General features: G+C 41.9%; 1 protein-coding gene across 2 annotated transcripts in view; it reads right to left on the reverse strand.

Moving 5' to 3' along the window:
* OXSR1 (oxidative stress responsive kinase 1) overlaps window positions 1-18,784 on the reverse strand; it is a 119,603-nt gene that overhangs the window by 35,149 nt on the left and 65,670 nt on the right. For both annotated transcript variants that reach the window (XM_077808412.1, XM_077808413.1), the window contains one exon: window positions 6,632-6,687. In XM_077808412.1, the coding sequence (XP_077664538.1) occupies window positions 6,632-6,687 (56 nt within the window). The remainder of the gene's footprint in view (window positions 1-6,631; window positions 6,688-18,784) is intronic.

Here is an 18,784-nt window from a genome sequence, read left to right on the forward strand (position 1 = left end):
TAAATCCATCATTTCATGATCACTTTCACTCAAATTGCCTTCTGTTAGTCAGAATCAAGTCTAAAAAGCCTGTCCCTCTGGTTAATTCCTCCACCTTCTGAAACAAAGTGTTGTCCTGAACACATGTAATATGGCAAAACACAAAATCTCCAGTAAGTTATTGACTTTTCCAACTGAGGTCTAGGTAGCTGAAGTCTTCCATTATTACCAGGTCTTGTGTTTGGGTGTGTGTTTTTTGTTCTAGAAATGCCTCCTCCACCTTCTCCTCCTGAATTGGTGGTCTATAATGACTTCTACCATTATGTCTTCCCTGCTTTTCCCCCTTTTATCTTCACCCAGAGACATCCAACTGATCTGCCTCGCATTTCCTTCTGGACCTCAGAACAAGTGCATATATTCTTGATGCATTATGCAACACCACCTCCCTTTTCTCACTGCCTGTCCTTGATGAACAAGGTATACTCTATACCAATATTCTAGTAATATCTTTTTAAAAATTAGTGCATCTATTAATTTTAAAAGACTCACAATTGCATTTAACTAGAAATTTAAGTAAATGCTATACTAGCTAACTACCTGGGAGAAAAAACAACAGTCTTAATTATGGACCAGAACCAAACCCCATCAACATAAAAAGACTCCTGTTGAATTTAATGAGCTTTGCATCAGGCCGCATAACAATTCCTACTTCCATGGGGTGGAATAATGAACCAACATATGCTGCCTGCAAACAATCCAGAGCTACTTTTAACTCTGAGAAACCAACGTGTTAGGATTTCCCCAAGCAAAAAAAATGCAGGAGTGCAGATCTAGAAGTGCTATGGTGCAGCTGAAGTGTTTTGAAAGAGGCCATCTGAATGTTTCGTTCTGTGTTGCCTTGCTCTCCCTTCAGTTCTATCACAACCTGTACTAAAAGTTTTCCTGTTGCAAACCACAGAGGTTAATTCACTGGAGATTATTAAACCTGATGAGCAGAAGAGAAAAGCAGCACTAAAAGGAAACTGTCTGAAGGAAAATCAAGTGGAAGATGGCAAAATGCTAAGGAAAATGCAAATAATTTTATAAAAAACCCTTTTTCCTGACTCTTGTTTTTAAGTAATGTTGTTTCCTTTACCAAAAAAAAGAATAAGTGTATAGTAGGATTTGATTTGTAAATATGAATTGAGTTCCCCGATCTCACAGCTGGGGAAGTTGGGAGTTTGCAAGTAGCTATTTCTATCAATTCTCAAAAGCTTGACTCAGCTTCCACCTAACCCGATAAATGCTGATATCCCCACGGCACTAAGTTTCCATCGGTCAACAGGCACAAAACCCCCTAAGTCCCAACACCACAAAGCTGCTTGATGCCCTAGCTCATGCTAAGCCTTGGCAGGATTCTCAAATTAGACACGCCTCGTCTATCTGGCCTGTGACGCCAGACAGTAAGTGAGCTCGCAACACAAGACTAATCTGCACAAAAGTGCCAATGGTGACCAGATTGGAAATTTCTAGTCTGGGGTGAGAGTGTGCACCAGAATACTCTATAGCCCAGTGGTCAAGGTATTCAGCTGGGATGTTGGAGATCTGTTTTAAAAATCTTTACACTGCTTAATTTGACATACAGACTTGAACCCAGATCTCCCACATCCCAGCTGAGTGCCCTGACCACCCCGCTATTGACTACAATAAGATGGGAGGGTTTTTGAGACAAAGATGACCTGGGCTTAGGCGCCTAACTCCAGGAGAGGGTTCACAGCTGTGAATTCCAAGCAGAGCTAGGCACTTAACCATCTTTGAGGGGCGTGGCCTAATCCCCACCATCTCCTTGGCAATTCCTGCTGGGTAATTTAGCCAGCTTCTTGACTTCTGAGAATCCCATTCTTAGGGTAGGTCTAAACACTGTTCAGGTGTATATACACATGCTAGCATGGGTAAAAACAGCAGTGTAGATGTGAAAATCTGGGCTTCAGCAACACAAGCACATACCCAGGGTCCCTGGTGTGCTTGTACAGCCCGTGCTTGTACAGCCCATGCCGCCACATCTACACTGTTTTTAGCTATGCTCATGCAGGTCAGGAAGGAATTTTCCACCAGGTCAGATTGGCAGAGAACTTGGTGGGGTTTTGCCTCCCTCTGCAGCATGGGGCACGGGTCACTTGCAGGTTTAAAGTAGTATAAATGATGGAATCCCTGTAATTTGCAGTCTTTAAACCATGATTTGAGGACTTCAGTAACTCAAGCCAGAGGTTAGGGGTCTATTACAGGAGTGGGTGGGTCAGGTTCTGTGGCCTACCATGTGCAGGAAGTCAGACAGGATGATATGATGGTCCCTTTTGACCTTGAAGTCTATGAGGTACACCTACCTGAGCTGCCATCGCACCTCAGACTAAAATGTAGAACTACCCTTTGGCACCTAACTCTCCCCATGCATTGTACAGGGAACCTGGACACCTAACTCTGGGCTGCGGATTCTACTGGGCAGCAGGACTCCTACGTCCCTCCGTCCATTTAGCCCTTGCATTCATTTTGCCACAATGAATTAAGAGAAATCAGGAAAAGAATGAACTGGTGAGAAGCTGGCATGAATTAGTGGAAAGTTACATACATTTTGTCTGGCCCTAACTATTCCCATTTTATGAATAAAGTAAGGGACATTAGGCAATTTGCTCAGGATTAGTCAGCGAGTCACGGACTCTCCCCAGATCTTCTGACTTCTAAAACTATTTTAACCACTACATAATGCTGCCTCCCTAGTAAACAGTATGAACCCTAAGCTCAAAAGAAAACAGCATTTGAAAGACCGTTCAAAATACATATTGACCAAAAGTCTTTGTTTACAAACCCTCAACAAGGACAGCACAAGATTTCTGTCACCTCAGTAGCATACACAACGATCCTCCAAATGGCAAGTATGGTAATTTCAATAAACATTTAGCCCTTCAATAGCCTCCTGCTTCTCCACTACAATTCAACATGAAGAAATGTAAAACAGCTTTAAATATGGTAGTGTCACAATGAATAAGAGCAGGATGAGTACTAGCTCTGCACAAAATAGGCCAGGCCAATGTTCCTTTAAAGAAATCAACTTCGGTTTGGATTTAACTGAGCATCTTTGCATCTGTCAGTGGCAATTTTATTACTTAGCCAGGCGGGTATATATTTAGAGGGAAAAAGAGCTATGAAGTTGCTAAAATACACTCTCCATGAGTAAAAATATGGAGTTCTAGCACTTCAGCAGGTCTGTTAAGCTCCACCTTTGTGATGGCTGCCAAGGGAATTTTTAGAATTTGTACTAGCAAATGCTTCTTTAATTCACGGATTATCTCCAGTTTACCTCATGGCCTCATTCCATGACCTCAATTCCTGTCACTCTTGAAGTAGTTTTCAGACAACACAATTTGGCAATTTAAAATTACAAATAGAATCTAATAGTTAAGAGACATCTGGTTTACCTTAAGGATTTTGATCAGTTATATAAACTAACTGTGCTTCTACTTTTGGCTCCTGATGGGAATTGCTAGAATGTGCTCCTGTGGACTGTTTACAAGATTAAGATGATTGGTAGTTGCATCATGGTAGAGACTAGGAGATTCAAATCAGAATCAGGGCTCAGGTGTGCTTTCCGCATAAGCGGTCTTAGTGATAATTCCTGACCCAAAGAGTTGACAGATCAAATTCTGACAAGATGCAAAAGGAGGGAAGTATGAAGATGAGGATAACAAAGATGTTCCTGATGGTTCAGAGGTTTTTTGGGGGGTGCCTGAGTGGGAATGGGGATTAATTTAAAAATAATTAAGGTCAATATCCCCAAAAGAGACTTATTTTAGGTACTCTGAGCGCCACCTACTTCAATGGAGCTAGGAGCTCAACCAATACTCACCAGCTGAGGATCTGGCCCTGCATGTTTCATTCTAGAGCTGATCAAAAATAATTTTCCAATGGAATAGTGTTCTGTTGGAAAAGGTTGGTTCAACAAAACTGAAATGTTTTATGGCAATGTTTCCCAGGAATTTAACTGAAAATTTCAACAAAGGTTTAAGTGCTTTGTTTCAATCAACAAATATATTATATAAGTCAAAATGAAGTGCTTCAATGAGCTGTTTCCATATTTCCAAAAAGAAATTTTTCAGACTGTTTCAGAGGAAATTGACATTTTATTCCAATTTGTAATGAAAGGAAATTTTGAAGTGTTGGAATTTCCTGTAGAATGGAGATTCTAAGTCTTAATCAGCTTTGCTTCATTCAAAGTGTTCCCCCCTGCAGTTTGTGATTTTTAAAAAATGTTCAAATTAGCAGCTGCTTACACAAAAGGGAACACACTTCCTTTTGAACTTTATGACCTTCATAGTTTAGACATTGCCACCAGCTTATCCTATGAAAGATTCTGAAACTGGTCCTTACATAGAACTTTAGTGCAAAACCACGTATTATGAAGTGTTGAGTTCATGGTGTATGTGACTAGCTAGATTCCATTTTTTTAACGCTGGGCGTTGTTTTTGTGGATACAGACTAACACGGCTACCCCCCGATTAGTGTATAGAGTAATCCCACAGATATCCTACCAGTGTGGTTACACCCAGATGTCCCTTGAGATGCAAGACCTTTAATAACCTGGTGTCAACATAAGCAAGAGATTTAATGCACAACTAGGACATTTGATCAAATTACAAGCTTCCTATTGCTCAGTTGAGAACCCTCCAGAGATAACAAATATGAACATAAAGCACCTATCATCTCAGCAGTTTATAAATGTTGAACCTCAATATCCTTATGAGTTAAGAACATAGAAGTTAAGTGACTTGCTGTTGTGTAACAGAAAACTAACCTAGGTGCAGGAATTAAAAAAAAACCAAAAAAACAAAAAAACCCAGGAATCATAGCTCATTTCCCTACTGTAACAGCTCTACTAATAGTCTCTCCCTTAAAAAGATCATGTGTTCTACGACAAGCCAAAATACTACATCCTACACTGCTACTGAAGGATATTGTAGGCTTTTATTAATAAATAGCTTGCCCAATTGAGAAATCACATGTTACCTATCAGCTGACACATGCGATGAATTCCTTACACTTCATTAAGTAGCACACGAGCAGGCATTAAGAGCTCTGGCACCATTTAAGGGAAAGTAAATCTATTTTGGGGTTTATACAGAAGCCGGATGTATAAGTGTTGCATTTTTCTGCACAAAGCAAGCAGCATATGCTGTACATATCATGCCACACTGCGACAAGGAAGATTTTAACACCACTATTCTGGTGAGAACTCATGTATTTCATGGGAGGATGCAAACAGCAGGAAGTTTGTCAGAGGGATGTTACACTCAAAAGAAGTTTTAACATTAAAAAAAACCAGGGGCAACCTCTTTCCAGATTGAAAAAATATATAGGATAAGAACCCAATATGTATCCCTCTTTAAAGATTATTCAGGCATCTGACACAAGGAGGTAAGGCAAATGCCAGAAAGTGAACCATTGATAACTACTCTGAGTAGTCTTTCAAACAGCTGTGCACTCACCTTATAGTAATTTCATCTAGAACACGTCTCCCTAGTTTACTAATGTCAACATGGGACTGTGTCAAAACCCTTAACAAAAATCAAGATATATCACTCCTACTGCTCCCCATCCTCTATCCACTATGCCTGTAACCCTGCCAAAAGGAGGAAATTAGGTTGATCTGGCATAACTTACTCTTGACAAAACCATATTAGCTATTCCTTATAACCCTATTATCCTCTAGATGTTTACAAACTGATTGATGAATAATGTGTTCTAGCATCTTTCCAGATATCAAAGTTACATTGACTGGTCTATAATTCCGCAAGTCCCCTCCCCTGCCCCCTTTTCAAGATAGGTACATTTGCCCTTCTCCAGTTCTCTGGGATCTCACCCATCCTCCATGAGTTCTTAAAGATCATCACTGACAGTTCTGAGATTGTTCAACTAGTTCCTTAAGTACCCCAGGGTGAATTTGATCAGGCCCTGCTCACTTGAATAAATCTAATTTATCTAAATATTTTTTAACCATTCTTTCCTTATTTGGACTTGCATTCCTTCCCCCTTGATGATAACTTTAATTGTGTTAAGTACCTGGTCACAACTTACCTTTTCAGTGAAGAATGAAGCAAAACCGGCATTAAACACCTCAGCCTTTTTGATGTCATCTTTTATTAGCTAGTGGAAGACCTACACTTTCCCCATTAAGAATATGGGCATCAGCAATTTACTTCAAACAATTCTACCCCCTTTCCAGCAGAATGTTACACATCAGTACTGTATGTACTTTATACAATGTACTCTTCAATCCTGTGAAGCTACTGTTTTATGGTTTTGACTAGCTCTGCTACTTAGTTTAAAAAAATCATTGTCCAACCAACCGATTTAAAGGAGTGGCTTTTGGTTTATGCTGAAATGATTTATTCACATTGATAGAAACCATTTCCAGCACAATAATCTTAAAATATCAAAAGAGTGAGAAAAATAAGCCAAAAGAAAAACTGCTCCTAGAAATCTTGTTTGAAATACGGAACCATCTGACAGCGTGGCATTTTTTAACTGGGTTTCTACGTGCCACTGCAAGCCACTTTGGCCAAACATGAAGCAATACAGTATTCTCCATATTCTCTTTACTCCAAGTTGATAAGAAAGTTACCTGCAATCTGTACTGAGCCATCTTCTCCAAGAAGAATGTTCCCTGCTTTCACATCCCTGCAGAAAATAAAGCAACAATAAGTGTTACTTATTAAGCAAAGCTACTACAAATTATTTCCCCCCACACACATGACACAGGATTGGAATGTGGGTTTGGCTGGGAGAGGGGATGTGTAAGGGCCCTGAAAGTCTCTTTATCCTTCATGACTTCTTCAGGAGCAGCGCCTCTCGTCCTTCTGGAGAAGTCCTGAAAGTGGCAGCAGCTCAGGTGTAGATCAGTTCCAGCGCTGAACTCCATGTGCTCACTCCCAAGTTAATGTTTGCAAAGCTCTTCCAAACACCTGCATGGGCTATTTGCTTGACCCCCCACAAAAAAGCACATATCAGAACAAAATTAGACAAAGACTGCCCATGGATAAGGATTCTAAATACACTTTTAGTAACAGTAAACTGGAGTTGACAGCATCATTTTGAAGAATATCTGAACAACTATTTAACATCCTGCCAATTGTGAATCTGTTTCGAGCAGTGGCCATCTTGAGACATGTATTTACATCAGTAGTGCCAGAGCTAAGTAGAGTGACTAGATTCCAATCTGCCTTAATCTAAGAACTTTAAGGCATATTCAGGGATCACTAATATATTAACATTAATTACTATGGTGCATGTTAAGCCAATTTTATAGCTGAATGGGATTCACATTTATTTAGAGGCATTGTGCAGTATCAGTGACAAAAAATAAAACTTCTATGAAAGTAGTATACCACCAGTGTTTACTGAACATCCTCAATACACTAATACAATAGCTTCCCATATATTACAAGCCTGAAATATGTTTGCGATAAACACTTAGTTGCCTACCACTGACGTACACTGAATACTAGAAAAATTGTAATATTATAGCATGTAAGTGTGACTTGTTGAAAAAGGTCTTTGGGACGTGAATTACTTACTTGTAAAGGCTGCTGAATGCACAGGCTTGGAAAATCAAGTGTTCTAGTTACAGAGCAGGGACAACACAAGGCTGCTACAGTACAAAGATCTGCCACTATGTGACTAAACTCAGACTTGAATAATCCATGGAGAGAACCCATCCAATTTTCAGTGTCTGCTGAGACTGCCAATAAGGGGGCTACATGCATTGTGGTGTAGCTGTGCTGGCCTCAGGATATTAGAGAGACAAGGTGGGTGAAGTAATATCTTTTATTGGACCACCTTCTGCTGGTGAGAGAGAAGCTTTCAAGCTATGGAGAGCTCTTCTTTAGATCTGGGAAAGGTACTCAGTCACAGCTAAGTACAAGGTGGAACAGATTGTTTAGCATAAACAAAACCATAACTTTGCTAGACACTAAAATCATGGACTGAGTAGACACACTGGTTTTATGGCTTATTACAACAATCTATAACCCTCTAACAACCCACCCCCAGCTGTCTCCTCCCACCACACACACACACTTCCCTTCCCACTATGACTGGAGAGGTGCTAACCAGCCACTTCACCTTGAACGGTCTCTTACAACGTATTGACTCTTACCTCTCACCTACCCTGTCTCTCTAATAAGGGACTAGAGAGACAAGCTGGGTGAGGTCATATCTTTTATTGAACCAACTTCTGTTGCTTAGACACAAGCTTTCAAACTACACAGAGCTCTTCTTCAGGTCTGGAAAAGGTACTGAGTGTCACAGCTAAACAAAAGCTTATTTAGCATAAATAGTTAATGCATATTAATAGAACACTTGACCTTGAAAACTCATCTCTTTCACCAACAGAGGTTGGTCCAATAAAAGATTACTTCACCCACCTTGTCCCTCTAATATCCTAGGACCAACACAACTACAACACAACAAACAATAAGGGGGGTGTCATTTATAAATAGGACAACTGTCCACTACAAGCTAGACAGACCATCGACTCATTTCACCCAGGTCAAAGATCTAAGTTTGTTTGTGTGCACACACACACATCCAAAGCTATTATCAAAAAGGAAACCAGTTTTCATAGTGAAGATGGACATTACTTAGGTACTTTTTCCTATAATTAAGTCTCCACACAACGTAGTCAAGAAAGCAGTATCTTGCAAACAGATCAGCTTCTATATGCTATAGATTTTAAGGCCTCATTTTACAAACCTACGTTTATACACTTCCATTAATTCCAAAAAGTATCACAGCACTTTTGGGCAAGGGGGGGAGGGGGCAACAATGGGTTAACAACCACGTTAAAAATATAGCTGTCATTTCCTCCCCCAATCCCTTCTTGTAATATTGCAGTAAGAGGACAATATTTAAAATCCCAGTACAATTAGCAGTTGAGAGAGTTGTTTACTCTTTTCTGTTTTTAAAGCAGTAAGAAATGAAGCCTTTCCTGCATTCTGTCACAGGCAAGCCCTCTTGGTGCATATGAGAATGGATTCCACCAGGATTCTGTCCCTAACAACACCTGTAGCTGGGAAAGTTTAGAAGGTGCTAAAGGCTGGACTGCAAATGCCACCAGTTCGCTAGCTACGGATATAGCCTTTGTTCAGCAAGAAATATGTGCTAGATGTATGCAAAACCAGCTCTAGAAATCCATCCTGGCACTTATCCATGCAGAGGTTGCTCAGTGAAGCCCTCTGGATAACTGGCAGAACAAGTCACTTCCTACAGCAAGTTCTCCAAGCCATTTTCTTCTGGCTGCCCCTTTGTCTCCCCCAAGACATACTGATTTACAAGTTGCAGCTCAAAATGGTGTGGGGGACGGGTAGGGGGGAGAAGGGGAGGGCTGTGTTAGAGAAGAACAGAACGGCATGCATGGAGGGTGGCTGTTGGGGTCCTTGCCTCTCTATGTGGCTGGACCCACCTAATACAGGAAGAACTGGTACTGAATGGCTCTTTTAATTTACTAAGAATCCAGCACTGTATATGAGAGTAGTTTTCAAGGTAAGACTGGTCTATCATTGGCCTGTGCAATGGTACAAAGCCTTTCATAATTCACCCTATGGCTATGCTATATCACAGCTGGTTAACCCACTAAGTGGAATTTGCTGTATATTCAATCAAGTACTAGAGTTAAAACTTGGCTGACATTTACAAAGCAGAGTCAGCGAACGGAGAAATGTTAACTGTCATGCACTGTGTTATATAGAAACCAGTTACATTTCCATTTACACAAACAATTGGGTAACAAGCTCCATGCAGACTCAGAGAATGCCAGACTGCCCCACCCTTGCCAGGGTATGTTGTTGAATAATACTGGGGCATCAAGAGAGTTAAGGCAGGCATTTAGAATACATCTAGTAAACACATCAGCAGAAAAGTCCTTCTATTCCTTGAATCCCCTAAGTTCTTGTTAAGATGTCTATTAAAATAGTGCTCTCTGCTAGCTCAAAAAAAAAAAAAAAAAAAAAAAAAGACCCGTTTTACTGGGGGTTTTAATTGTAAACAACCTATAGTCACTGCCAAAAATGAGAACTATATCACAGTTTGATGTGGCATTTCGTCTCCATAACAAATGTTCTAAGAAGGCTATTACTCATAGTGTGGTATACACTCCACCCCAATAGCAGCAAAATGGTTCAGAGGCAAACAATTATTTCGACATGCTTCCATTTTGGTTTTACTGTACCAGAGAGGCAGGTTCCAACCTTTCCATCATCTTCACCACTGTACATAAAGAGGAAGCTCACTGAAACATCTTCAGAGCTATTATATCATGGCCTTCATGCAGCACTGGAATTTCTGAGATTAATTTGTTGTAATAAGCCATAAATCCAGTGTGTCTACTCAGTCCATTATTTTAGTGTCTAGCGAAGTTATGAATTTGTTTATGCTAAACGATCTGTTCCACCTTGTATTTAGCTGTGACACTTTAAGGCTTCCTTAACGTTAGTGACAAGAAAACAAATGAAAAACAACTTAAAAGTGCTTCCCATTTATAAGCATCTCATGGGTTGAATAAACTCACAAGCTGAACCGTGAGTGGTTTATTTGCCCAGAAGATGATTACCAAGTATAAGAATTTGAAGGTACTTCCTAATAAGACGGTAATAACTATACCCTGGGTTAATACATTCCTCAATATTTATCTGAGTTACTCAGCCCAAGGTATGGTCATTATCCTGGAAAGAAAAAACCTGTAAATGAAGTTACAAAACCTTAAGTGAGCAACATGTGGTTGTGAAACAGGGGAAAGAACAGGAATAGGCCAGCCACTGCTGGGGCAAGCACTCAATGATACTCCTTTGCCTGGGTCCACAGCTGGGTAGGGCTGACTGGATAGATAGCAAGGGCTGACTGGATGGATAGCAAGGGTGACTCCTCGGATGACTGAAGTACAACCCAACCTTCGACTCAGACGACGAGCCTTCCTCCAGGGACCATGGAGGTATGGTTCCCACCGGAGCTGGGGCAGAGACACTTGCGCGTGGGCCAGGGATGGTACCATGGGGCCTGGACCTGGATAGCAGTGAGGGGCTACCTGCTTCATCCTGTCCAATGGCACCGACGCCAGACTCTGGTACTGCTGGTGACGACGGTACCGAGAGCGCCCGCAGATCTCCGGCCGCAGCGAACGCCTCCACAGTGGACAGCTCTGCAAGAGCACTGGCATCGCGCTGTCCCTTCAGCGTCTACTGCTCATCTAGGACCAGCCTCAACGGTATCTGCGAACGGGCCAGAGGCAATGATGCCACCTGCAATGCTGAGGCAGAGAAGCAGCGTGACTTCAGCCAGGCATGGAATGCAGAGCAGGGTGCAACCTTCGGAGCAGGCTTCCTCTTGGCCAGATGCTTTTCTCAGCACCAGGGATGGCAAATGGTGCAGGGGCCCCCGTACGACAGGACGAGCACTCCGCACGGATGCTGAGATACCACGAGCCGAGTCTGACTGGAAGGTCTGAGAGCTGCTTTCATCAAGAGGAACTTTAACTTGACCTCCCAGTCCTCCTTCATATGGGGTTTAAACTTGCAGTACAACTATACAGCGATGCCCAACGTGAGCCTCACCCAAGCACATCAGACAACAAAAAATGCAGGTCGCTCAAAGGCATAGCTTTGTTGCCGGAGGCACAGGGCTTGAAGCCCAGTGACCAAGGCATGCCTCAGCACTGGAAACAGACGGAACTCTGCTGACAGAGAAGCATTAACTAAACTAACAACTATTTACACTCTCACTACACACAATATGAGGAAATGAAGAAAACAAAGACCACTGGGAACAGCTTGCCGCAGCAAGGAAAGCTGTCCCAGCAACTGTCATAGGCGATAAGAAGGAATGAGGGGGCGCCGGATCGGCTAGGCACCTTATACCAGCGCTATGAGGGCACAGCACCAGGGGGTGCCGGAGACATCCCAATGGGTATCGCTGAGGGGAAAATTTCCGGCAACTGTGCTCGGGGTGCACACACCTACAGTGGAATAGACATGTGCAAGCACTTAAAGAGCTTATACATAGAAAGTGTGTTATAAACACACATAGTGATGTAACAGAAAAGCTACGGGGAAAAAGGATTCTTCACTTGCAGCACAACAAGTTATACAAGCCAATCAAATGCTTGGCTTCTTGGCCCCTTCCCCATTCCCACAGACCACAATAGGTAGAGATGAATCAGACCTATCACAAGAAATAATCAAGCCCATCCTCCCTGCAAAAGCAGGTTCTAATCCCAATAGAGGACATACAAGATATTAATATGAAACTAAGGCTTATTTTAGCTGAAATGTATCACTTTTCAGTGGATCCATGCTGTGTTGTGCAATTTTCTTTTCTCATACTACACTGAGAGTGAGGTTAGTGCCACAGTTGACTTTTTATTAAATGTTTTAAGTACACACTTCCAGCACAACAGACTTTTCCATCTATCCTTAGTACATAGAATAGGCAGAGGTTATGGACATTTGAAAAAATAAAATGGAAAGCAGCTGCTCATACTTTGTACAAAATCAGGTACCAACAGCTGCCCCAGCACATCTTACGCCTAACAAGGATCTCTAGTCTCAAACTTCTACCTACAAAAGGGAAAAAGTACCAAACGAATCAGTTCTAGCCCAACTAGATTATATAGATTATATTATTATATTATATTATAATTTAAAATATGCCCGAAAAGCCAGACTACACCATCTCAGGATTATTTGAGTCACTATAAGACATACTGAATTGCTCATGTAGTGAAAAAAAAAGTTGCAGAAACTGTATTATAATAATTCACTCTGTGAATGCTGCTGTGTCTGTCAAGCATAGAAGGTGATGCACCGAATGGTCTAATAGTGTCTGCATCAGGAATTCTAGACTAGAATGACTGCCTGGTCTCAAAGGATATATAAAAAGCTGGGGCAATGGGGGGAGGAGAGACAGGTTGCAATTCTACAGTTCAGGATCTTGCTACAATTCCTGCTGTTTTCTACAGAATCTTATTACTCGCTTTTAAAAGTTTATTTTTCTTCCATGCCACCACTAGCTAGTGGCTAATGCAAGGGACTGGGAGCCCGGAAGCATGGTTTCTATTCCCAGCTCTGAGACCAAGTAGCTGTATGACCTTGGGCAAGTCACAAATCCTTAGTGCTCCAGCTATAAAACAGGGTAAGTTACCTCACAGGGATATTGTGAAGCATAACAGATTAGTGTGAAAAGTGGTGTGTGATGCAAGGACAGAAGACCTATAATTAAGGCTGCAAGCCTGTCATGGAAGTCACAGATTCCATGACTTTCCAGGACCTCCGTGACTTCTGCAGTGGCTAGTGCGGCTGGCTCGGGGCCGCCTGAGCAGCTCAGACGGCGCCTGGGCCAGCCACACAGACTGCTGCTGGGGAAGCGTCGGGCCACCACACCCCTCCCCAGCAGCAGCAGGAGTTTGTGTGTGGGAGGGGGCTCAGGGCTGAGGCAGGGAGTTGGGGTGCAGGAAGAGGTGAGAGTTCTGGGCAGCGCTTACCTCGGGGATGGGGAAGGTTCCCCGGAAGCAGCAACATGTCCCTCCCTTCGTTCCTAGGCAGAGACACGGCCAGGCGGCTCTGCGTGCAGCCTTCACCTGCAGGCACTGCTCCACAAGCTCCCACTGGCCATGGTTCCAGGCCAATGGGAGCTGCGGAGCGGGTGCTCAGGGCGGGGGCAGCATGCAGAGACCCCCTGGCTGTACCTCCACCTAGGAGCTGCAGGCACATGCCGGCCACTTCCGGGACCTGGGTAGGGAGCCTGCCAACCCCCTTGCCCCTGGGCCGCCCCCTGCCCCAGGGCACCCAAGTTTTAGTCAGGGGTATGGAGTACAGGCCACGGCCATGAATTTTTGTTTACAGGCCATGACCTATCCATGATTTTTATTTAAAATACCCGAGACTAAAACATAGCCTTACCTATAATTGACATTTGGCGAGAAACAGAGGAGAAGGGGAGAGGGAGACATGCTTCCACCATCACACCCTACTGGAATAATCAGGCTACTTAAAATGAAAATTTGACTGATACTCTCCCTGCCACCCTGCCCAGGTGTTCCTGAAAGCTGAGTTTCCATGTCACAGTCCAGAAGCTAGAAATAGACTGGGAAATTCTCCTGTGTTCATCCACTGAATTCTTGGATTTCCTCATCTCATTTCCTCTATAGCAATTGCAATAGAGGGCGAGCACAAAGCTCCTTTAACAGCTGCTACAAGCTGTTACATAAATCAATGAGAGGGCATACTGTGGAGTCACAAGGTCTGCTTCATATCTCTAGGGAGCCAAATAATTTTGCAATGCCCAGTCTCAGGCACTAGTAATAGAGGAGAGATTCCAGGTTTGAGCTTGGTGTGCATTTCAAAACCTAGTGTCAGATTTAGGTTATGTAAATGGCTGGATATACTTGCCGATGTGGCAATGCTGATATATACACTACAGGGCTCCAATTCTTATATATGCTCATTTAAAACACAGTCCTAACTCACGTGTCTGTTTATCTGTGAAAATTGAGGGACAGAAGCAGGAGGTGGCACTTCCAGCTTTTGGGGAAGGAGGTTGAGAACTGGGAAGTAGCTCTCAGGCCAGGCCAAAGTAGTGAGAGGGGAAGGAAGTTCCCTTGATTTATAATTAAATTGGGTGTTTACACATGTAAAGGGACCTTTAAAATGGAAACAGTCATCCTTTGAGCCACTGATCTTAAATCAGTGTGGCTTACGAGGGTTCCATTGCACATTACATTTCTCACTCTGGTACAACAATCAGACTCACTGACTGCTAAATGTTCTCTCTGGTATGTATAAAGCATTACAATATTTCTGTTTTTAATAGAAGAGGGGCTACAACGTGGCCTAGTATACATTTACTCCTTCTATCCAAAACCATTTCTGTTGCAGGCTTGCAAAATTTAAAGTATATATTACTAAACAAATATCGTAAGTGGCCTATTTCTAATGCTTTAACTGAATTCTGTAATGGATGGAATAAAAATACAAACACCATTTTCCCCATCCTGGAAACCCTATAGTCCAGTAAATATAGAGCCTGGAAAGATTATTAGCCTGGAATAATTCAGGAACTTCACTGATTTTGGGTTTAAGGGATCTCCAATTAAGTAACTAAGCTACACTAAGGAGAGAAAATCTGTTTCTTTGTGACGAAACATAGGTATTATCCACCTTAAAATGGTCTTTGAAGTGGTTGATTCACTGTAGACTTGCTGCACTGTAAATGGAAATGAGAAGATTGCTTATTGAATCCACCGCTTTATTGACTAGAATGATGTGGGAAGACTCCTCTGTATTGGGTAGCAGTGCTGACAAATCAGAACATGCCTTAAATAAGTCAAATATAAGTTAAATAAATGTCACATGATGACATTCCTGAAGTAAACAATCCCTCCGTTTCTAAAAGTGATTGTGTATTTCACCTGCAATAACTAACAGTTGCTGTGATGCAAGTGGAGGATGGAGATGATCCACTCAGGGTCTCTCCCAACCCCAGATAATTCTAACAACTCAAGAATTGCTAAAAACAACACTAGCTTCATATGTTACAGAGTAATCTTTCTACAGATCCCTGAATTCCAAGCCACAATCAGAGCTGAACCCACACAGCAAGTGTGAAAGTTTTCTTGGTTATTATTTCATGCTATATTTTTCTCCATTCATTACTAAGTAGCTTGATTTACCAAGTACTGAGGAGGAAATTCAAACAAGCTTTCTTGCTTTTAAATTTCCCAGCAACAGAAATGACTAAAAAGAACAAAGGAAAGGAGAATCAGTAAGATTAAGATCTTTCATATCTCCTTGAAAGCATCACTCTCAGGCTCATGACAAAGGTCTGAAGTGAAGAACAAAAAAAAAAAAACAGTGTAGAGTTCATTTCCTAAACACAATAAAATGCTTTGATAAATCCAGCACTTACAGTAACGGTGAAGCACGTGACACTTAGGTCAGGGATCACAATGGAAAGGTAAACAGCACTGAAAGTGGTCAGAGCCTGAAGTACCAAAGTGAGATTTATACTGAATAGATCCTCTAGGTTTTACAAATTGCATACACACAGTGGTATCTGATCATCCCTCTTCCTTACATGCTTTTATCAGCAGTGACAATTAATGTCATCAATCGTTAGCCTTCAGAGCGATCATCACTTCCCTTGAAGTGGATAAGGGCACTCTTCACAGGAACTATTGTTTCTGGCTGTTTGCAGCCTCAGGCAAACTGTCTCAGGTTTACCTATGGTTCATATTTGAAGGTTGTCTTTGCGACCATGCAGGTTAGGCACTTTTTACAAATGAATTCCAAGGTGATAAAGTACAAGTTGCAGCCACCAGGACAGAGCACTGGTTTGCTAAGTCACCACAATTTGATCTAAATTGGTTCCTGCTCATAGACACTGATGCAACAGTGCCATGTGCCCTCTTATGCCAGATACTGTGCTAGACACTCTGTGAAGCAAGTTTATTGCTTCCACAGATAAAAAATGCTTGGGATCTGTTCTTCCCTACAATGATTGCTTAAGGCTGTAGACAAAAATTCTCATCATTTTGGATAAAGTTTTCAAATAAAACAGAAATGAGTGACTTATAATGAGCTGTCCCTCATTCTGACTGAGAAAGAAGATGACTAAATCCCATTAGAAGTGTGACAATCCAGTTTTCTGTGAATTTAGAGTCCTTGAAGGGCACCATATTGACAGTACTGGCTACCAGCAACCTGTTTGTCCACAGAACAAATGTTGCTAGAACAACAGCCTTCGCAGGTGGCAAGGTACTTGAGTTTCCATTCCCCTTCAGACACTTGTCTCTTGAGCCCGACTGTGCACCAGTCGCAGTAGATTTCTATATAGGCACACTTTCCTACTGGATTTTGGCATGATACCAGCTCATTTCCCATAAGCTACAGAATGGCCACAGAATAGCAACAGCTTTCAGCTACCACCAACTTGGCCTGGTTTCAAACTGACAATTAGAGATGAAAGGCTCCATATCGTGTTATCAATCCCTTGAGCTATTCAGTTCCGTTTGGGTTTGTCTTTTTTCAAATACACTCACTAAAACAAATTTGTAGTGCTGAAAAAAAAATGTTACACTATTGATATTAAAATAATGAACTAAAGTACTTAGCAGTCTCCATGGCAATTATAAGAATACTGGAATCCAGTTTTGCTGCACCACCTGCCAGCAGACCTGTCAACGCATTACTCAGCTACAAGGAAATCAAGTTGGTATACAGAGTTCTGCCAATACACTTCCAGAGCCACCTCACATTACCACCTACCAGAGCAAGTTTACTGCCATCACCAATAGAGTAGGTATTTGTCCAATTTATTGCAGCTGTATTGACATAGAAAGGTGCAACCTTTGACTACTATTCTCAGCCACAAACCAAATTTTTCAGCTGGGACTTAGTTTAAGTTAGCTGTAATGTAGGCAGGGAAATTAAAAAGTGGATTGTTAACCTCACAGTGTCTCTTTAGCTCCCTCACACATGTGCATGCCCACAACTTCCACTCTGCTTTCTCCCATTCATCTGGCAAGCACCTATTAAGTCTCTTCGATTTCCTTCACTGTGTTTTTCCTCTTCCCTCTTGCCACCCTCCCCAAGTCAGGAGACCAAGCCACCTTATTTGGTGTGAGTATCAGGAACTGTGTTTCTTCTTCACAACATTCAGTTGGGCATCACGGCACTCTCCCCTAAAAGACTGACAATTTGGAAGAGGTGGAATATTTTCTAGATAAATGATTGCTCTGCATCATTGTACAAGCAGCTTCAACTAAGAACACCACAGGTGCTGCCTCTTCTGGTAAAGATGGGCCAGCAAGTGAATGCCTAAATGTACTGCTGCCTGTTTTCGATGCAAGGCCAGTATTTTCAATATATATAATTTTTAGTCACTTACTGAACCTTTTCATATTTGGAAAACACTATTTGACTAAAGAATTCTGTGATCCTGAAGAGTCTTACTTTACACATGAGTATTTGTGATTTATCATTTCACCTGGGTTGAAATTTCAGTTACACAACAGCTAATCATGAACAGAAAAATAAGCTCAATTAAAATAGGGAGAAAGACAGACCTTGAAGCAATTAATCAGCATGATTCATTTGTCAGGTTGCCATAAAAATTATCACCTGAAAAAGTGCTAACCTTAACTTTGACTAATTCATTGTAAGTTCAGTAATTTCAAAAGCTTTTTGGTTACTTTTGCTTTAGTTACATATTGCATGGAGTCATCCATCAAACTCCCGGACATCTGATAATTCCTGATCAAATACACAGAAGAATCAGAGTCCAAATCATGAGAGGTGCAAAATATCTACCATCATCCTGCCATAGTCAATCATGACAGCATTATCTGGGAGTGACCTGTCAGCTTAGTCATAAAATGGGCTTGTCTCACTTGTTTGACTTCTGTGGAAACGTCATCAGGTGCAATCCTGAAGCCGTGCTCATGAAAGCAAACCCATGGACATCAGATTGCTCACACAACGGCTGCAAGATTTGGTCCTTAATCTTTAGCACACTAGCTAGTTCTCAGGTGTTTAATACTTTAGACACTGGCTAGATTCCTAGTATTTCAGATAGTCACTGGAGTCACTGTGCTAGGAAGGGAGGATTGGCTTCTGGTTATGGAGGTCAGATGAGTAGCATGAGGCCAAACAGTGGATGTATGCAGTAAAACATGGCCAAGTGCAGATGAGTGTATAACATAAGGCTGTCTGTTTCTAGCTCTGGGGTACTG

Source organism: Eretmochelys imbricata, chromosome 2 (assembly GCF_965152235.1).
Source record: "Eretmochelys imbricata isolate rEreImb1 chromosome 2, rEreImb1.hap1, whole genome shotgun sequence".
Taxonomy (NCBI): Eukaryota; Metazoa; Chordata; order Testudines; family Cheloniidae; genus Eretmochelys; species Eretmochelys imbricata.